The following is a 23439-nucleotide window of genomic DNA, read 5'->3' as shown; positions in this document are numbered from 1 at the left end:
ATTAGATAATGTATTGCGCATGATATGGCGTCACGACCAATCAAAAATCGGTCCTAAACGCTAACGTGACTTACATTTTTCTACACTGAGAATCCCATTTGGTTGAATCAACTAACCTCTTGTTTGGATATAGGCGAACAAATCCTTGGTTTGATGTAATAAAATAATTTAATCGAAGTAAAAAATTTTGTCTTTGTAACATTCTACTTCTGTTATCAAAAACAAGTAAAACGTTAAATAACTAAACTTTTTGCTTCAACTGAATTATTTTATTGCGTTGACCAAGGATTTATTTACCCAAACAAATTAAATATCCAAACAAAAGCTAGATTAGTTGATTCAACCAAATGGGATTCTCAGTGTATGATGTGAAATTTAATATTAGATATATACTACTTTTAACATTTTTTTAAATATTTTTTAAGTTATTTATTACATGTTAAATAAATTTAAAAAATCGAATTATCGAACGTTATATCGTATCAGCCTGCATTTAGGACCAAAATGCGCGGACACCATTATTTTGCTACGGTGTGTGTTGTGTGTGCGTGCGTATCTTCGGGAATACAACACCTTATCTAATTCTACTACACTGTAAAAAAGTAATATGTTTTATTCTTGTCCCCATGTTTTAAACACTTAAGGATGTTTTAGTTTTAAACTTTTTCAATAGACAAAACACTATGTATTTGGATTTAAAACACTATGCGTTTTAAATCCAAACACGTAGTGTTTTGTCTATTGAAAAAGTTTAAAACTAAAACATCCTTAAGTGTTTAAAAAATGGAGACAAGAATAAAAAACATTTTAATATCTTAAAATTAAACACTTCTTTTTTCAGTGTATGGGTATAGTGAAACGAGAGACGCTCATTTCTGATCGCGAGTCAAGATCGACGGGTCAACGGGCATATCGATATCCATTCTTTTTTTCTTTCTCCGTCTTTCTCTTTCGATATCGCTGAATGAACAAATCATCTCATTGTCTCGCGCGCTTAATTGAGCCGCTGCTGCACCCACTTGAAACGTTATAGCCGCACGAGCGGCTCTGTTACAGCACTTCCGCGCGGCATAAAGCGGCCGCACGTGGCTTACGGTCACGTAAATGCATCGCACGTGGTTCTCGTGTTTTACGTTCGTTTTTACAGTTACTCTTCCATGCGGTGGTGATTAATGCAGATGGGTATATTCGCGCACCGGCGAAATTTTGGCTAGCTGCAATAATCCATACCGGAACGAGCGCGCATTATTAACGCAACAAATGCGAGCTTCAGGGACGTATAAATTATTTCTTTCCATTAAATTTTGACGTGCACGCGCTCTCATTCGTACACCATATTTTGATTTTTATTGAACGTTGTCTCGTGAAAAAAATCGAGTGAAATAATTTAACGAAAGTTTTATGCACGACTGGGAAAAAGAGGGTTGCGTTAATTGGAATTCTGGTTGAAAATCTGGACAAATCAGAATTTTTTTGTTAAATCTGTTATAATTCTAATTGAGATACTTAACCAGAATTCACATTGATATAATCAGAGTCTTCGGGTTCGTCCATTTTTAGGGTTGCCAGATGACTATGATTTCCGGGAAAGTTTCGGAATTCCCTGGCTGATCCCGTGTCCATGAAATTGAAGTTTTTTATCCCGGAAATTAATAATTTTAACGAAATCCCAGGATTTCTCTCATATTTTTAGGCCATTTGTGATTCACACATTCACGAGCACGCCCCTCACTATGTATACTTTTAAATGTTCATCACCGAATTCTCTTGAAAATTTTTTTTAAATAATCAGAGAAAACTTTCAAGAAAACTATACACCGTAATATTCACCGCGCGCGACTCGTCTTTCTATCTTAAAAAGAAATTATTTTAATTTAAAATGTTATTAAAAAACAATCAGTGTACCATGGTTTATATGAAGACACTAACTGTCAAAGATACAAAATATAACTGAAATATTTTAATAAATTTATTTTTCAACCATCGCCTTAGATACGGAAATGTTAGTATTAAACCTAGCAACCTTACCCATTTTCAATCAGAAATTTTTTTCGGTGCATATACAAAGAGTGCAAAAAGTATTCATATAAGGAAATATCTTTCAAAAAAACCTTATTTTTGAAAAATAAATAATTAATAATTTATTAACGAAGAATAAAATAGATTATATATTTCTCAAAATTATTTTAGCTAAAAAAGTGAAATAATTTAAATATATTAACTTATAAATAATATATTTGAATTAATATAATAATATATTATGTATAAAATAAGAAAAAATACAAATATTGTATTATTTGGACGCACAAAAAATATTCGCACAGTCAAGAAATTTACTTCTAAAATCACGAACACGTTTATTTTCGCGAAGCTATTTTGTTTATGTTAATTAGGACGAAACGTATATTCATTATTCAATATATTGCTAATTAATGTTTATTATTTAGAAATAAAGCTTTTTTTTAAATAAAAACTTTTCCTGTACGAATACTTTCGCATTTACTGTATCCAGATTAAACACTTTGGATGAATGTAAATGTATAAATATTTATTATTTTAATTTAGGATTTTTCTAGATCTCTAGAGGTTAATATTTTCATCAGAAATGATCTTGGAATTGATAGTACACGATACACAAATACTCGCGAGCAAACTTATCGATATCGATACGACAAAGCGTTGATACCTTACGATCTCGATGAGAGCGACGTCTCTGCGTATCCTGCTTGTATATTCTGCTGCACTTTGACGTTCAAATATTTAGGCAGCGAAATTTATGGAGAATCGCGCACATAATGTAATTCGAGCCTCTTCCACGTCGGAAACATCGACCGTACAAAAGCGGAGCCGAGAGAGGCGCTTTTAGAAGCAGCGACTATAATCTATATATCTTTGCCATTTTTCTTATCCATGTCACATCGCGTCGCGTCTCGTCTCATCTCATCTGATCTCGTCCCGTCGGCGTCGCTTTAAATTCGCGTCGCGGTTGCGCCCCCCCCCCCCCCTCCCCCAAAAGAGTCAATGAAACTTTCCGACCTTCCTTCGCCATCGGTTGCGAACTCGTGACTCTGAATTGATCGCTGAATGAACCGAACCTCCTCCTATTGTTGCGCACGCTCCAGTCGAGCGTGCTACGGAGAGATAGCGCATCAAGCTAACTTTGCTTCGGGAAACGGGACTGGGAATTTTCAGGATTGACTAATATGCCCCCGCGCGAGAGACCTCGGGATGAAATTATCCACCCAGAAATCTTGCTTGTGAGCCAAGTTATTATCTTAATTAAAACGAAACAATTCCTCGGAATTATTTTCTTTAATTAATATTTTACCGCGGGGCCTCTGTATGCTTTACTCAAGACTTTACTCTCGTTCGTGGCAAATTAGAACTTGAGGTCAGGCCGCGTTGAGCGCTAAATGAATACCGAGAATGCGGGCCTCGAGTGCTACACGAAAGGAAAGAAGAGAGGAAACGATTGCAAGCATCAACCGTAAGAGTCTCCTCTCAGCCAATCTGCCCGTCTATCCATCTATCTATCTATCTGCTTATTACGTCCGTCTTGGCTTATTTACGGTTGATGCTTACAAGAATTTCTTTCTCTTTCTTTTCCACTCGCTACACGCTTTCGAATCCTTTTTTCGCGAAGCAGCGCAAAGAGATATACGCGTCGGTGCGATCGTATTAGACTCGAAGTTGCGATGGAGACTCGCGAGAGGAAAAGAGAGACTATCACTTCCGCGACACGATCGGTGGACCGGTTCTTCCCCCCTGGAAACGAATTGAACAACTCGTCCTTTTGCACGTAGTCCTGCACGCCTATCTATGCACACGTACCACGAAGAGACTCCGGGGAGCTTGATTCGCTGGAACGTGTCGCGTCGCCGAGTTGCGAAATTTCATTTGGCGTCGAGTTATCCCACTGCAACTTCTCCATCTACTTGCTTATCTGTCTGCTTATTATGCGTATCTTTTTTGCCTACTTATGACGTCTGTCTTGCTTAATGAAAATATAATGAAATAAAAAAACAGATTATTGATTTATTAACTTTTTTACATCTTTATTATTTCGCGCATTATTATTAATAGCGTAATTTTATTATTGTTTACTTATTGATCTGAATAATATCAATTTCATTCTTATTATTCTTATACCTTTTCATTTGCCTACCTGATGTCTGTCTTGTTTAATGAGGGTATAATGAAATAAAAAACAAAGATTATTGAAATTAGATTTTTTATCTCCATTATATCGTGCGTTATTGTTAATAGCATAATTTTATTACTACTTACTTACAATTAGTAACCGAATAGTATCAATTTCATTATCAATATCAATTTCTATCTACTATTACATTTTACCATTTGCTTTACTAATGACGACTATCTTGCTTAATGAGGATATAATAGAATAAAAACATAAGGAAGCTTGTTGGCACTACACGAAAGGAATGATTATACAAGACGATCAAGCATGATGATAGTGCCACAAACAGTTTTAACGTTCTAGCAACCAGTTTGAGCGTCCTACATAATAATATTCAACAAAATTATTTTCATATTTGTATCTACAATGTCAGAAATGCTTCCTTTATATAAATAAAGCTCGTGGTTATGAACGAAAATAAAAGTAATAAATGATTTAACTGAAAACTAAGTTACAGTAGTTACTTAAATGTAATGAACATGTACGTTAAATTTCATAAAATTTCATGAAGATATATTAAATTTCATGTACATGTACACAAATATACTTCTCAGTTATAAATACATTAAATTTAATGTAATGTTATGAAATTAAATTCAAATTGTGTAACTTAAAAGTACATTAAATTTCATGAAATTTTTAACAGTGTACATTAAATATTAATGAAATTCAAGAACATTTCTAACAGTGTATAGCTAAATTTTTATATGCTCCAACAAAATTATTCTTTGTATGATTTTTCATTATATGGATATTTTCGTTATATGGGCGCGTAATAATGTTTAATAACATAACTTCATTATTGTTCACTTGTTATGAATAGCATCAATTTCATTAGCAATATTAATTTCGTTATCAAGCATTTCCTTTTTCATTCTCTTCGTTGTCGAAGCACCGCGTGTTTGCGCGTTCAGGAATTTTCATTCATCCCTTCCACCTTTTCGTAGCCTTTCTTCCTCATAACGGAAAGCTCGGACGCCGCCCTATAACACATGCCGCGTTGTACCGCCAGAAGTACACAACACGGCGCACACACAATCCTTTTAGTGTGACCCTACACTACGCTTCGCTGCCAATATCGACTTATTTGAAACATGATAACTCCAACGGCCATATAACTGTATACCACTTTTATGTACATCGTCGACCGAGGCAGCGGAGGGAAAAATAGAATATGACCTTTTAAAAAAAAAGTTACATTTTTATAGAACTGCTGATTAAAATCGCTAATATTATACCTACCAATATGATACGTACATACATCTAACAAAACGTTTTCGATGAATATGGAAACATTAACAGAATCCGTTTTATACGAAAAGCTTTATTAATCTATACTACAACGGCCTATTAATTAATTAGTTCCGTTTTGTATTTCATGGCTTGTTATACTTTTATTGCTGAGCGAAGCTTTAATTACTCTTCGGCTATAATTATTGCGGCTAACACGCTTTCAACCGAGGCACGGTGTACAATGTGCTATAATATCCAAACTGCATGCTCCTGAATTTACGCAAAGAAGTCACGCAGTTGCTCGCTTTCCGGCTTGTATCGAGTGGTCGTCGTTGGTGAACGGAAAAAGCGCCGTAAGAGGTGCCTTCTCTCGCCCTCACGATGATGCAGGAGCCAGCCGATCGTGTGTCAAGTGCAGCGTCGCGTGACCGTCGGAAATAGGAAGGCTGAATTACGGCTGAGGCGCAATTGAAAATTAATTGGGGCCTCGTTTTCCCGACCTTTTTGACGAAGACCCGCCGAGGCTCGATCCGCAATTCGACGTAACGACAAGGACATATTATGCAGTTAACTGCATAATGCAACGCACTTGATACAAGGTACACGTGGCTTCCCGAAGCATGCAGTTTAGATATTATTCTGATAGGCTACTTTTGTATTGCGTATACATTTATACTCATGTATTATATGATATAATCACTGAGAAAGAAAGGAAATTGAATATCTTATGTATACAAAAAACATGCGCATAAATTTTTTTAAATACATTTTTTAATTTTGTTTACTTTGAGAAAGGTTGAAAGTTAATGAGACTCTTTTATTCTCTTCGTTTGCCAGTTTCTCTATTCCGCTCCAGAAAAATAAAAAAAAACCCGCGGCTCCCGGGATTAAACCTAGTCGGTTGGTTGCTTGAAGTAAATCGAGTGAATTCAACGGGGAGTAAATAAATGTAGATCCTTAGATTAAATCGAGCGAATTAATCGCGAAACAGAGAACGACGCGTACTTTACAGTTTGAAATAATTGTCCCTTGTTTTATGTGACTTTTTTCCACCGGCCAAGTTACGCGAACCTTTATACAGGAATCGTTATTAAAGAAAACAGCTGGAGAGCGATACTCCGGGTAAAAAGTTAATTTCTTGCAAGCAATAACTCTAGAATATTTCCAACAATATACCTTAATGCCTTGTTAGATCTAAACACCTCGGAAACACTAGGAAAGAAACGTTTTGCTCTCCAATTATGTCGCACCGCGGAAACGCGTTTCTTTTTTTTTTTTTCGTCAAACGACGCGTCCGGGGTCGCTTCTCGATAAATAATATGCCGCATGCGTGTGGTCGAGAGACGAGGAAAAAAAAAACAGAAAAATGAAAAAAAGTCTCGGAACGGAAATCCGCGCGTTCCATGATATCCGGTCGCTTTGGTGTCGAGGGTTGCCGAGCGTCATACGCCGTTAAATGTTGCATGATATTTCAATTTTATGCGCCGCGCGAATGCGTCGCTCATACAGAAGGTATATCGTGGAACATATTACATAAATTTTTGCACCGGAGAAGCGTACTTTTTAAAATTATTTACAGCCGCTTTCCAGATTTCGGAGGACGAATAAATGGAACACTCTTGCAGCGAAATTATGATTAAGTAGATTGAGCAAAAAATATTGAGCAAAGAATAAACAATCGAGATATATTGAGAAAAAGGAAATCTCGAGAAGCGAAGTTTTTAGTTTGGTAATTCTTCGCCAACTTTATAGAATAATTCTTATTTTTTAATATAAGGAATATATTCCATCCTAATTGGGGTAATATTTTTCGCAATAAATTCGTTTCAATGTTTTAAGATGCTTAATAGCGTTATTATTGAAGTAACGATTTAATTTGTAATGTTATTATCTCGTCCTCAGTTTCTGATTGCGTTTCAAGACCGACGGTAAGCAGAGAGCGCGTTTATAAAAGATACAATTTGTATATTTTGTATAAATATTATTAGACCTTAAGATCTAGCCTTGACTGTACTCTTTTGCTTACTTCATTTATTCAACGATTTAAATTAACTCATATTATTAATAAATCTTATTATTTTCTCTCTGAATTCCGACTATAAGGTAATATTTTTCTCAATAAGTTCTTTACAGATTTAAGATGCTACATGCACTGTTAAATATCAAAGAAACCCAATTTCTTAAGTCTTAAGTTAAATAACATTTTGTTATTTTTAATTTCCATCGATATCAAAATGTAAATCATTTCTGTGATTAGTTTCAAAATAAACGTCCATATTAACGTGTGCATAGTATAAATAATAAACTAAATTTTTTTGAGTTAGTAAATAATCAAATATATTTTCTTGATGCTTTAAATAATTCAAATCTTGAATCACTAAATATGAATATACTATATATATATATATATGTATACTTGCATACACTAAATATACTATATATGTACTTGCACATATATCATATTTGTATTTAATTGCGTTTATACTTCGATAAATTCGGCGCGCAGTTCGAAAATATATAGTATATTTAGTGATTCAAAACGATCTAAATAATATTGTATATTTTCTTGAGTTAGATTGTTTAACTCCATTGTTTTAATTAAATTAACGACATGTTGAGTAAGAACTTATAGATATGATTAAACGACTTATAAATATGATTAAAAATAATTCAAATTGGATTTAATTTAACATTATGAATTTAACAGTGACATTAAATCTCGCATTAAATCGACAATTAAATTTATAATTTAACAGTGGCATTAAATCGACAATTAAATTTAATTTGTGAGATTATATTATCGTTTCAATTTTATTGTGTGTTGCATGTCCGAAAAATAATTGGCGCGCAATCATATTGAGATAAATGTATTTAAAATACGTATAAACATTTATTATTTCATCATCTAACTGCAATTAACATTTCTCTTAGTTGATCTTATTATTTTATTGTAGCAAAAATTTAAACAGTCAACTTATTGTAAGATAAAAAATTTCCGTTAGTAATTTTCTTGTCACATTTTAAGACACATCACGTATGTTACACGGTGTCATATGATATGTTGCGTCGCACTTTAAGAGCGCGATCGAATTATAACTTGTTTATATGTCATCTCATCGTTCATCATACACTTATTCATTCCCGTCATCGGGAGATCGACTTCTATTCATTTTATCGATCTAACAGCAGCTTCCGTCGTTGACTTTTACTTTTTCTTGTAAAGAGCATGGAAACGGGGCCGTCGCGAGACGCGCGGCCTACGACAAATTATTTCCCGGTGAAACGCGACGATATTTCCAATCCGCAATTCGAATGACGGAATAAAGTTTGCATGATGTCACGGAAGCGAATTTCGCCTTCCATAAAGGGTTTTATTATATTGAAGAGAAAGATTCCGTATCTGAATCGATGGTATACTTACATTTAAAATTTCACTACGGAAATCAATTGAACTGTCTGGATCGTTAACTTAAAACCTATTTTGTGAGATTATTATTGTAAATGAAACTTCGATCAATAGTATCAGACATGAACGAAGCAAATATTACGCGGTTTTAGATACGAAAAAGAGAAAATGAGTTTCCAATAATTACTAATTCATTAATAAAAGATGTTCAAGGCTTCGCTTGATCGGATCTCACAGTCTATCGATTTTAGCTCTCTGAATATTACACATTTTCCTTGTTAAAATATTAACAGTAATAAATGTGTAATTTTGATGCCACTACATTTGCGGATGAGCATAAATATAGTGCATGTAAGATCGTTTTAAACGTGAATTATAAGTTGGTTGTAACGTGTCTTTATCATAAGAACTGTTATATTGTACACAGAAAAGCGAATTCAACGTTTATGTTCTTTTCTTCCGTAAACTCCTAAGAGGATGCTTTTATTATTCAGCTTACGTGTGGAAGAAAGCACCCATTTGCCATGAAATATTCAGCATTAACGCCAACAGTAAGATGCTAAATTGATATATCAACGTTCAGAAATCCCTCTTGGATCTGCTTTAAATTCTTTCAAAAATTAACTCATTGAAATAGCAATCGCATGCTTCCGAACATGTGATTCGATTAATCGATACCGCCTTTCCCTGCAACTCTCACGAAATTATTTACTAAAATTAACCTGTGTGCATAACGCGCATCGATTGTTCTCACGGATGGAAGTGTCGGGGTCGAGACGAGGCAGCTGAAGTATTTCCGGTCAGATGCGAGACCTACAGCCTTGAACATAATATGTGGTTTCTGAAAACTGCGATGCGTACCTTCTGGCCTCACTCCGTAAAAATGCCGTGAACGAGCAAGAGTGCGTACAAAGGAATCAACGAGAAACAATGTTATCGTAAAATGGGATAACTTTGGCCCAGTTAAGATAACTTTATATCCCATCTCTTAACGACGATGTCGTTACTTGTTGCAAGTTTTGTACATAATAATGAAAGAAGTTGTCGTTAAAAGTTATAGAATAGAACTCTGGCCCAAATTTTTAAAAATGTTTAGATAGCTCACATATATCTAAAATCAAGGCATAAGAATTTTTTTTGTATGTATCAAAAACTCTAAATATTCACAACATGAAGCCTTATTAAGCCGCTCAGGACTAGTCGATCTGAATTTTGATAAGAAGTGAGTACCCCATTTTTTACATTTAATTAAAAATTGTTATTAAGCTCTTATTATAAACTACAAGGAACTCTTTAAAAGGAAGTGGGAACTCTAATTAAAATTATGGAATTTTAATGTCGGAGTACTAACTTCACAAACGCGTCTAAAAATATCTTAAAATATCTTTGAAGCATTTTTAATTATATATCGATGTTGATATGCGTGCTGTCCAACCATTACCAAAATTTGGGCCAAAGTTACCTCGATTTTAGGACAGATATTTTACGCAAAGTACAATACATCAAAGTTATATATGGCCTGATAAACTGCTAACGCGCAGTGCTAGCGACGTCGGTAATATTTTCTATCTAATGGTATCTCCCGCATTGCAACGTTCGGCTGATAGAGTATCGATGTTGGAAGCGCTCAAACGTGTCTGGCGAAGTAAAACCACACAATCAGATTTCCCACTTGAGTATCTATTTGTCCATTTAGGCTCAACTCTTGAATATGCACGTGGCTTAGAGCTACATTAACATGGGCCATTCGTCTCTCGCGCGGACTACTTGGCTCGTGAAATTTATGTTTTCTTTTCCCATGCGGACCTCATCTGCCCACACGCATCTGTGTTTCTCTCAATATTTTCTCTGAATCATTTAATCTCCCGGTTTTCGACATCAGGAAGAGCCCAACGTCCCACGGGCGGGTGGTCCGCGTTAAGACGGGAGCACAATCTTGTATAACGCATATAATGTATAAGAAAATGTTCAAAGTGTTTCATTTCCTTCCTTTCCATGAAATAACAGATTTCATGCTGGAGTGACCAAATTATCATATTACAGTCGTATAAAAATCTTCGAATTGACTGAACGGAATAAAAAATCCTTTTATAGGATTAAAGTAGAAAAAAGTTAAAAAATTTTTTAACATTCTTTCGATTTTAGTACAAGGTCCATTGTACCACCTCCTAATTTTGCGTCTACTTTAATCCTATAAAAGGATTTTTTATTCCGTTCAGTCAATTCGAAGATTTTTATACGACTGTAATATGATAATTTGGTCACTCCAGCATCTCATTAATTTTCCTGTACTTTATTATGCGTTATGCAAAGATTTGCGGCTTTTAAGATCAACTCGCTCAGAGGTGGCGTATTTCGCGCGGTTTTTTGGCAGCGTGATATCGACGATATTACGACCGCAAAGGATTTTATCGCGCTAAGCGGGATTCCAGAAACAGCCAGAAAGCATTATCGATCGATCGCCCGCCCGCTGAGTGTAACGACGAACGGGGGAACCATAACGAGCTGCCGCGCCGCGCCGCATCGGTGGCGGTCGTGGCGGATTTTTTCCCTGGCAGTCGACGACGATGACTCAGAACGCTCGTCATTCGTATTGTCTCGAGGGACGATAACACCATATTACACCGAGGATGTTAGAAGAAGGAATCACGGGAAAGTCCGACCGGTATTTCTCCACCAGGGCCGCTCACGTACTTCGTGAAAGTGGAGTACATGGAAGCTTTTGTTATTTTCCCCTGCGGAGCAGACTCACATCAACGAGTCCATGCGATTTTGTTATTTATTGTCCATATAGTCTTTACGGAGTGTATTGGTGGAAAGAATTGATATAATGTTTCAATCGCTAAGAATATCTCTGCTTATAAATTTGAAATATTTTGTAACCCGTTACAATGCCATTCTTAATATATAGGGTGTTCTATTTTAATTTACAAGCAAATATCTTGGGAAAGATGTTTCAAGTGACATGGAACGGTTTCGAGAGGGACGTAGTATTTTGGTCATGCTATTTTTTTCTCTGGGTGGAGGCGTAAAAAAAATGAAGCTGTTACCATTTGATAATACTTACTAAATTTTTGTAAAAGTAACATTATTTTTGGTTATATTAACGAAACATTTGATTGACATTTGTTCCAATAAAATGTTTCATATATATATCAATTTTTCATTTCTGCATAATTTCTTTAAAAAAATTTCCTGTGCTCATATTACCCCTCGTATTACCCCTATGGATGCTCATATTATTCTATCTAGTTAAAGGGTAATATATGAGCACTGGGTGAGTATAAATGAAAGCACCCGCCACCATTTCAACATTTGCATTAAAATAATCAATTTCAATACTAAAACACATAACAAATCTATAAAATAGTATTCGCAAGATTTTTTATTCTTCAGTATGCTAGATATATCAAAATGTTTCCTTAAGGTGCTCATAATATTCCATTCTACCCTATATCTAGTTTTATATTATACCAAAAAAATATATAGGTGACACCGACAACGACTATGAATTATTAAATTATAGTAATTGCGATGATTTTTTCTCTCACAAGAAAAGGACCAGAAATCAAAACGCGCTTTTGAAAACGCGATTTGTTACAAAAGATATTCCTTTGTGCGTATGTTATAATAAAAGTTTTGATAAAGCTGAATGTGTATCTAACTTCGGACTTCCTCTTAATTTTTTCAAAAATTAACAATAAATAAAAAAATGTTGAAGTGATTGTATCGATTAATTACTTGGCAAAATGATTGATCTCAGGAAAAGAATTGCGAGGAAAAAATTAAGTATTACAAATGTTCTATCAGGGTCAATTAACTTTTTTCCGATACATAGATGATAAATACAATTCGAATTAATGCATTTCCATCATCATCTCGACAATGCAGCAGACAGCAAACGTTGTACTTGAGTTCGTAATAACACCCGAACTATATTTATACCGTTTGCACATCGGATAAAAGTCGACTGATCCTGAAATATTATAATCCTTATTTTTCTTCCTCTTTTCCTTAAAATCTATTATTCTGTTAAATGTGGTTAATCCAATCCAGCATCAAAATTTTTATATTTATTATTTATTTTTTAAAAAAACTAAGAAGTGTGTGAGGCGAAGATTTTCAATATGAGCACAAAGGACTATAATAAGATGAGAAACAAGACCGTTTATGTGAGTTGCATCACCTAAATACGACGGACTATATTTTGCAACAAACTTGCATTTTAAAAGTGCGTTTCCGCTTCTGGTCTTCCTCTTGTTCAGTGCATATATTCTTTCATATTTATTCAGTGGAAAATTACTTTTCCACTGTATAAATGAGTCCAAGATTTTCTTATAGTTTTATCGTATTATCTCCGTTCTGTCATAAGCGTAGGTCAAGTATATTATCGTTCTCTCAGCGTGCTTGAGATAACAATTGTTCGGCTCATTAAACGACGGTCGAATATTCCGTATGAGTATCTCTACGTTCTCCTGCGTTATCGTCCGCACAGAGTCGAGATTTTTATCGGTCTTATTATAATGAACTACCTCGCTTGCATGTACATACTATAACCGCATCGCGTCGGTGGCGGATCCGACGCGTGAAATTTTTCCGAGATATTGATTCGCGCGATCGATGAGCAAACAAGAATCCAGGTCATTCGGAAGAAAATAATGACGTAACGCAGCTGTCTGATATTTCTCCGTTGGCGCTTGGTGTGTTTGAAAAACTGTCACGATCGGCCTGTCATAATATTGTCGCACGCTCATAGCGGTTTTCGCCAAGATAATCAAGATTTAATACCGCGAGTACATCATAACAGCCGCAAATGTTTAACGGAGGAACTTAGTAGTAGTAATACCGTCGGTTCTCTCTCTCTCTCTCTCTCTCTCTCTATAAATGAACCCTCTTTTTCTTTCTCGTCTCTCATTAAGTAAATAAAATTTGTAATTAAATTCTCTTTTCTGCGTAAATGTTTTTGAGCAAAAGATTACGATGTTAAGTGATAACACTATGGAATACAATATACATTAGTGTAATACTATAATACAATAGAAAGCTGAAAGCTTGTTGCAATCGCGATCAAGATTCAAAACTGCTTTTCATTAGATAAATGGACATTCTGCGACTCGCGCTACTATTTCAAATAATTCCTTAATGTGTAAAGAAGCTTTTCACATCTAATTACGCAAATATATCTATCGCGCAAATGCAATTAATAGTATAATTGTAATAGTTATAAGTATAATTGTAGCGAGGTAAAAAAGGCCTCTTAATCGCGAGTGCTCAAGCAGAGATAAAGACGATAAACCCAATCTCATCGGCGCGACCATACAGCTTTTACGGTAATTACAGAAGCGTGATGGGAGATCTTTCGCCGATGATGTTTACTTTCTTGCGGGATAATGCGCAAGAAAGGCTGATGTTAATATCTTATAATGATAATAAATGCAACGTGTCACGCCATGACGCATGGGATAACGTAACTTTCCGCCTGAAATTGAGCGAGAAAATGGTCTTCACGGTTAACGTGCGCTTTCCAATATGTCGAAAGTGGGACACGCTAGAAAACTTATTTTTGAGTGTCCATGATTCACACTTATATCAAATGGGAGCGAGAGAAAGAGAAATTACTATATTATCGCATTAAATTATCTCAAACAGATTAATTAATTAATTACGAGAGAAACTTACTGGCAGTATAAAAGTACATATTTTTAATATTCCAAAAATTAACCTGAAAAGACGATTAGCAGAAAATGCTTCATTTTACTTTATTTTTAAAAGCCTTGCTTAACCACTTTATTGGACTCATTAGTCACGCCGTGAGTCAAACGGGTGCTATGAATAATCACGTACGATTCATGTATTTTCCATTGATATGTCGTTGAGCGACTTATAAACTAGGGACTTAACTTTTGACCGATAGTCAGACGACCTTACAATACAGTTTGCGTCTTGAATAACTTTCATACGTCTTATCCGTATAATCGACCAGAAATATCCTCGCAACTTTCAAAGAATTTCCATCACCGTAGTACTGTGGCTAGAGGAACATTCCACAAAAATACTTACTGAATGCGACGCCGAGGGCAGGCGAATCCATTTTTCGTGTCACTTCTACTACATTAATTAGGAATCAAAAGCGACGTAGCGGGACCTTATACTGCGGAAGCATATATCCCAATTAGCGGTAATTATCTTGTCGCCAAACGCGTGAGGCAAATAAGAATGCGAATTGACGATTTGCGTGTATATGTACTTACTCGAACGTGAAGTGGACGATTTTGACAAAGGCTGGGGATTCGCCGACGGTGCCTGACACAATCGATAAAACAAATCGACGCGTGAACAACGGTGCTCATGGCAGCGTGGCACGACGCCTGTGATTACGGATATGTCAAAGGCGCAACGTGCTTTGATTGAAGGCTTTATATGGGATCTACCAATGCGCGCATTCGCACATGCATATATGCGCCTCCGTGTGTACATTTTTTCGCCGCTCGCGGCCACCTCAACCGCACCGTTAAACCTCACGGAGCTCTTTGATCGATCGATCCAACGACGATTCGTTTTTTTTTTTATAAGTGTGGTAATGGTTGAGTTTTTAAACCCTAAAAATACACAAAAAACTTAAACAGTAAAATGTAAGCAATGAGTGAATCGGCTAATTACAGTTAGAGACCATAAGATTATAAGATAATAACATAAGCTGTAGCAAATCTATAATGTTGATTTGCTTACTACTTATGTCTTATTGCTTAAGTTTTTCTACGTACCATCTATGGTCCTTAACATTTAAGTAGGTATGATGGTTATAACACTCCTTGAGTTATCTTAAAAACCTTGATTTGGAAAAGGAAAATAAAAAGAATTACCCAGAAATGTTACATGTTATTATTTTTACATTCTTCTATCTCATAAGAATATAAATAATATAAATTTAACTCTATATATATTATCAAAAAACAACTATAAAATAAAATTAAAAATAAAATCGTTTGGGATGTTTTGAGCACCCCATTTACCTATCTAAAAGTTTAGGCCATAGCACATAAAAAAACGTAAGGCAATAAGTAGTAAGCAGTAAGGAAATTGGCCAATCACAGTAGAGTAGAGAACGTAAGGTAACAATATAAGCTGTAGCAAATCCAAAATATTGATTTGCTTACTGCTTACGTCTTATTCTGCTTCAGTTTGTTTGTATATCATATCCTTCCACCTTTATGCTTGTCTACAATGACGGTAGCAGTAGTGGATGAGACTGTAAGAGTAAGAAATTGACCAATCACAGTCGAATGTAAGAAGAATAATCGACTGTGATTTCTTACTCTTAGACCGTTTTTACAATATATGATTACTTAAAAATTAAAGGTTACGAACAGATTCATCAATGAAATTCATTCAGGAATTTCTATGTTACCTTTAATAACCTTTAGGTAATCATATATATTGTGAAATCGGGCCTCACAGCCTCATTCACTACTGCCATTATAGACTACGCATTAAACCCATGGCACATACAAAAACAAAAACGTAAGGCAATAAGATATAAGCAATAAGCGAATCGGCCAATCACAGTAGACAACGTAAATAATTATTTTTGAGTTCCGATGATTAATTTTTTAAACAATTAACAAATAATTTATATCATCAGAACTCTTCGGAAAGCGTTAGGATACATTCAGAACTACACAATAAGTACCATAGACCTCTCAAAACTGTCGGAAATCGGCCAGCATCTCACATATATATCCTGAAAAATGCCTTTCTCAGATGATAAAAATTGTTTAAAAAATTAATATGTAGTTAAAATGATCAGAACTCTCCAAAAAGCGGTAGGATATTCAGAATTGTATGAAAAGTATCATAAAACTAACAGAACTTTTGAAAATCAGACAGCGTCTCATCTTCATTCCCGGTAAAGACCATTTTTTAGGGAAAAAAATTGTTTAAAAAATTAATTTATAGTTAAAATGATTAGAACTCTTCGGAAAAGCGTTAGGATACATTCAGAACTAAACGAAAAGTAAAACTAACAGAACTCTTAAAAATCAAACAGCGTCTCATTTTCGTTCCCGGTAAAGACCATTTTTTAGGAAAAAAAAATTGGTTAAGAATCAAAATGACAGTGTTAGGCGTCGGAACTTTCTGTAGAACTATGTATCTTTTCAAATCCTATAAGAAACTGTGGCTGGAATCTTCTTTAGACAAAGTTAGCGCTGTGTGAATCTGGCGTTTCATTTTGAATTTTCGATTTCTCGACTTTAATGGTCGGAACTATTTATTTATCCTATATAGAACTGTGGAACTGTTGAAAATAAACTCAGAACTCTCAATATTTAATGAGTTTTTATCAAGTGAGATGCTAGCTTCATACACCCCTCGACCATAGTACAAGAAATGATAATTAATTTCCTGCACCGGATTTTATTCAGTTTTTCTTTCATTCGCCGTATTAATTGTTACACCTCGATGATTACCGCGGTAATGAAAGAATCTTTCTCTGTAGAAAATTGTGTCTAATGCACATTGCGCGCAGTATACGGTATTTATTTAGATTATTCTCACTCATTATATTTTCTGAAACGATTATATATCGGATAATCTCAATGAGATATCAAATTAATTATCATCTTATATGATAGCTTAATGCTGATTATTTAATTGTTTTATCTGCTTTATCGTATCACACTGATACACTTTATTGCTCGTTGTATGCAAATATCACTCGATTATGTATTCACGATCCGAAGAAAGTAATTTGTCGCCTATTTGATGATGGAACGTGGCCAATTTTATTACGATATCTATGGCAGTGATCTTCTTTAAAGATAAATATTACCGAAAAGAAACTAGAAACTTTGAGTTAAAAACTATAAAATCCAATTTTTAACCCTGAAAGTTTTTAACTGGGATATGTATTGCATTTTCTTTGGACATTTGACGCTACATTATTATTCTAGAATTCTGTTTTTTTTTATTTATTTAAAGATTTCTGTTTATAGCTACAAATGATCAAAATGTAGTACAATGATTGATGTCGATTTCTATCTATAGATTAACTTTAATCTTAGTTTAATTTACTCGTTATTTTTTTAATTCTTGAAACTAGAGGAACATAAAAAGTAAGTCGAATCGAGATTAAAATTAATTTTTTTTTTTTTACATTGATAGAACAGACATAAGTTAATTGACGGTAGCCATGAATATACTAAATTCAGTTTCGAAGAGATATTATAAACTTATTTTTTAGGTACCGCAAAGACGTTTTCTCAATAATATTTCAAATTATAAAAACAAAAGCTATTAAGTAATACCTATTGAAATAACGTATAAATAGATATATATATAATTAAGCATTTTAATACTATAAGTATCAAGAAAAATTAGATAATTCTTATATCTTTTTTTAGAATTTTGAATAAAAAAACAGTGTTTAATATTATAAAAATATCGATTTTTTGTTTGATTTTTTTTACTTCAAAGTTAAAAAATCTGTTTTTTTTTAAATCTCTAACTTCTTACATGAGACAAAAAAAATTTGCGTAACTGAGAAGACGTGGATAAACATTTCATGGAAAAATGCACGGTAAAAGATTTTCCCCAAGTCTGCATAGAACATCGCGCGAATAAGTGGCATGTATAGACACCACCTGTTACCTCGGAAGCGAAACCAGCGCGCGTTCCAATTAGGGGAATGAGCCTCCTCCTTTTATCGCCGTTCTCGTGCGCGCCGCGGAACGAAGCGGGGGAAACCGCGAATAAACATTCTCCCCCTTATATCTCATTTCACGGGGCACGATAAAGCGCCTCGACGCCGCCGAGGATGGCCTCTGCGAGCTCGCCCCTTTTGCAAAGGCGAAGCGCTTCCTCTTCTGCGGTTATCTGAGAAGAAAAAGAAGTCACCGCAACCATGGAGATCGTAAATTAAAATGCTGGAGTTGCCTATACAGTTGCCCTTTTCATTTCCTGCCTCTGTACTGCCTATTGATCTCGACCTATTTGCTTCAAAGAGAAAATTATTGAAAAAGACTTTCTCGATAAAGTTCGAAAATAAAACGCGGATCGATCGTTCCGTGAGAAAGACTAATGCAATTTCTTTAGGAATTACTGAAACGCGAAGAAAAGAATAAAATTGAGAACATCGATGTATTTAAAAATTACCACACTGACAAGGAGAAAAAAGTGCTTCGTATTTATGATTATAATTGTATATGAGAAAATAATTATAGTTAGAAGCTCCATTTTTATAATTATTACTATTATTGTGATATTAGTAATAATAATATTTATAGTTCTATATACCAAAAATAGATCTTCTAATCATAATTATTTTACCATGCAATTATAGTTATAAATACCGAACACGATTCTCTCAGTGCTTCTTCTTCTCACACACAAATTATAAAAATTATATGTAAGATTTCGTAATTTTATATAAGTCACATAATTTTTAAGAACTGAAGAAAATCCCAGATATATCAATTATATTGAAATTCTAAAAATGAGCTGTTTACTTCGTAGAGTTAATTCTCAATAAATATTCGCGACCATTTGCAAATTCAGTGAGAGATTGCGTTCCCCACGAATGTCTTGCATTGCTGCAGCTGCATATATGCAGGGGTGAATATATTATTTCGCGTAATGGTATGCATTATAAATACGCTGTGAGACAAAAAATTTTCTAGCGGAAAATATTTTTGGATATATCATTAAATTGTGAAGTTATTAAAAAAGCAATAACATAGAACTCGCAAATTAGATTTTTGCCAATTTCACTTCTCTTTGAAATATTTCGCGTATGTCAAGTATTAAAAAGACTCATATAACCGAAAAAAAAAAAAAATGATGTAGGTCCTCCGACTTTTATGTTTAATCGTTTGAACTCACTCTGGAACTCTTTATGGTAAAGCCGAAGCTCCATTAGCCACATTGGAATTCTAAAAATGGGCTGTTGACGTCATAGAGGAAAAATTGATTTTAGGGTATCTGCATGACGAGTACTTCCGTCAAAAGTGCACTTTACGAAAACTTCCGGCCAGCTGGTCGGTCGCCCCTTGAAATCGATCAACCACGAATGTTTTGTGACGATGACGCACGTGGAGACTAGTTTACGTGTCGTCTACCACGGGATCAAGTGAAACATGGAAGTTTGGGGTCGCGGGATAAGCAGAGCCATTTTTCATCGAACTCACTGCTCGAACTTGTGCCAAATGCTGATTCATTCAAGGATATAATTGGAACTAATCAAACATGTCACGTGTTTATTCTCAGAAATTTATTGTGAATTATGGCGATTAATTCTCCTGGAAGAGACATCTTTCTACGATGTATTTTCCTGTAGACATAACATATTGACAAGATCGAACACGAGTATTACTCCAAAGCGCGTTGGAAAGCGAACTTTCTATCGATACAGAGAATATACGGTGTACACCGAATTATGCTTTCATGGTTGTGGCTCTTGATTAATTGAGGATTATTTTCTCCTGCTCATCATTTCGCGCAATAACTACGAAAGCAGGATGTACAAAGTGTCCTAGATAATTCTTTCCTGCTTTCTTTCGACCGGTTTCTTCTCATTTATCTTAAGCCGGAAAATTTAATGAAGGATTTAATTATATGTGGACAATATCTAAGATAGATATTATCGACAGATTGTGTAATGAGTTATGTATTATGAAGAATCATGTATTTATACGTGGAAGATTTTTATAAAAGAAACCTTATTTGTAGAAAATAAACATTAACTATTAATTTATGAGCAGTAAATAAACTTTCTGTCCTAACAACAAGAGTTTCGTGAAAATAATCATATTCATGATTTTAGAAGCTAATTTCTCAATTATACGAATACTTTTTGTTGGTTCAAATAATACAATTTTTCGCTTTTGCTTATTTTATTATTAAGAAAATATATATTTTAATTATTACACATTTTTTTAAGTAAAATAATTTTGAGAAATATACAATCTATTATATTCTTTATTAATAAATTGCTATAATTAATGTTTATTTTTTAAAAATAAGGGTTTTTTTTTTAAAAAGACATCTTTCTTGAGAATACTTTTTGCACTTAAGTACTGTATTACAAATCGCATTATTGTTGTAGCGAGTGTTTTTGTGTTTTTGGTTGTAGTACGAAGAAATGTAAGAATCCTAGAAAACGCTTTATGAATATCTGGTACCTCGGTTTCTTGATCCGTAAAGATATGCTATTTTTAAACAGATTTCATTTGGAGGTTGCGCATCAGGTATTGATTGTCGGAAATTATAATTCATTGAAATCGCGCATCGCGACTGAACAGCCGAGTCTAAAGCAAGCCGAGCTGAATCCTGGACAATCTCCAACATTCTGTTTCTATTCGCTACACGAAAGGGACGACGTTACCCGAAATATTAAAGTAGGCCAGAAGGCACGGATTATCGAATTGCACGACCGCGACGTTTGCTAGTGCAATCAGTTTTACACATCTTTTGCCAGTCGTCCCAAGTATCGAGAAACGTAATAATACTGACGACTTCTAGGAAGTCGTAAATTAAAGAAGAAAATATATTGAGTAAATCGTAACAGCGCGAAAAATTAATTATTGCTTTGTGTCGCAATGCAAATAGAGACAGACATTTTTGTATTTATATTTTGTATATGTATTTATATCCTATACAAAAATAAAAAATGGCTATGTCTATATAATTCTCACTGTGTTGATGTTAATATTAATACCAATATGATGTGGATTTAACACCATGATAGTGTTGATACAAACATTAAACACCAGAGATTTGAAATCCACACCATGTTGGTGATAATATTAATACCAATTAACACAATGAGAATTATATAGACACTGCATAGGAGTTAATTTACTTTAGAGGTGTTAAATCCACATCGATATTTTTTAGCTAAAAAGGTGACTTTATTCGGTCAATAATACTGTCAATATTAACGAATATTGACAGTATTACTGATCGTGTATGGTTAATATTGATGGATTGACGTAAAACACTGACGGTGATCTGGATTTTCATTCTCGAGCATCAGTATCGCTTTATTAAGATCCATGTCACAGTATGTATATGCAATTGATAATATACATAAAACTAAAGTGAAATATGTTATCAATAATACTGATCATGTAAGGTGAAAATACTAAAAATAATGGTGCATACTGTCAGTATTACTAATTCAATATTATTAATCAGTATTATTGATCGAGTTATTATTGTGTAGAGTCACTTTAAGAAACTCTGATATTCCTCCGATATTGTATTAGTAAATAATTTTTGCATTTTGATAATAGTACGCAGAAAGACATATTTATTACATCAAATTACATCGTTTAAATGCATTAATTAAATATTATTGCACGGAATAAAGAAATATTATTTTATACGAGTATGACAAGAAAACGTGTTGAAATCGTATTGCGAAATGGATGAGCTGCTTCACTGCATTCGTGCGGTAGTTACCGAGGCACGTTGTGATTGAAATGGTATTACGTTCGGCGAACGTGAGGTAAAATTATCGGGCCATCATTACGACACGTTCGCTGCCAGGTGCGCCATAAACGATACACATGCTTTACTTTACGTGGACCACGTGCATCATTTACGAACTGGAGAAACAGATATATATTCGAATGCGCGTATTCGGAGTACATCCCGTTTCGCCGTCACTGCTCTACTGCCACTTGCGCGCAGAAATTATTAACGAACCTGAGCTTTATACGAACTTGATCGATTCTCACGAATGAATATGTCTCGACTTGTATACAGTTACGATGGTACGTCGGGCTAGGATAATTGAGTTATACGACAACAAATTTTCTGTGATTCTATATTCTAAATATTCCGAATATTGTATTCTACACAACAAAAATTTATGCTAAAATAATTTTGTTAAAGTATATCTAAAAATTTAGGTGGATATAAATTTGAAAATAATTTTTTTGGGCTATCAAAATAATTATATAGAAAACTCAAGTACGATAAGCAGCACTGCAAAAAGTTTTAACATTAACAATCAACTCGAGCGTCCTACGTAATTATTTTGATAGTGCAACAAAATTATTTTCAGATCTGTATCTAGCTAAATTTTTAGATATTTCAGTAAAATTGTTCTTTCTATAGATATTCCATATTTTGTAACAAATATTCTAATTTTTCTTTCAAATGAATAGTTTTTCAATAAACGATATTTCCATTTGAATATTTTCCAAATTATCTATCGCTCCAAAAATTCACACGAAAAGTACAATTTCAATAAAATAATATTTAAAAATTTAGGTGAATACAAATCTGAAATAATTTTGGACCATCATAATAATTATTTAGGAACTAAAGTGTAGTGAACAATTCTGCAAAAAGTTATAACAACTAGTTTGAGCGTTCTGCATAATTACTTTGATGATTCAACAGAATTATTTTCAGTTCTGTATCTATCTAAATGTTTAGAACTTTAATAAAATCGTTCTTTCTGTGTATTATAAACTTATCATTCAAAATAATTCAGTGTATTAATGAGCTCATTCTGCATGTTGCAGGTGATAGATTTCGGTTCCAGTTGCTACGAGAATCAACGGGTATACACTTACATTCAGAGTCGCTTCTA

General features: G+C 34.2%; 1 protein-coding gene across 1 annotated transcript in view; it reads left to right on the top strand.

Annotated features, from left to right (window-relative positions):
* Nucleotides 1-23439, top strand: part of LOC108728052 (dual specificity tyrosine-phosphorylation-regulated kinase 2) — a 52871-nt gene that overhangs the window by 26672 nt on the left and 2760 nt on the right. The window contains exon 2 of the mRNA XM_018456402.1: nt 23372-23433. Coding sequence (XP_018311904.1) covers nt 23372-23433 — 62 coding nt within the window. The remainder of the gene's footprint in view (nt 1-23371; nt 23434-23439) is intronic.

Source organism: Mycetomoellerius zeteki, unplaced genomic scaffold (genome assembly GCF_001594055.1).
Source record: "Mycetomoellerius zeteki isolate Tzet28-1 unplaced genomic scaffold, Tzet1.0 scaffold58, whole genome shotgun sequence".
In the NCBI taxonomy this organism is placed as follows: domain Eukaryota; kingdom Metazoa; phylum Arthropoda; class Insecta; order Hymenoptera; family Formicidae; genus Mycetomoellerius; species Mycetomoellerius zeteki.
Note: the sequence above shows the minus strand (reverse complement) of the source record. Positions and strands in the feature narration are given on the sequence as shown.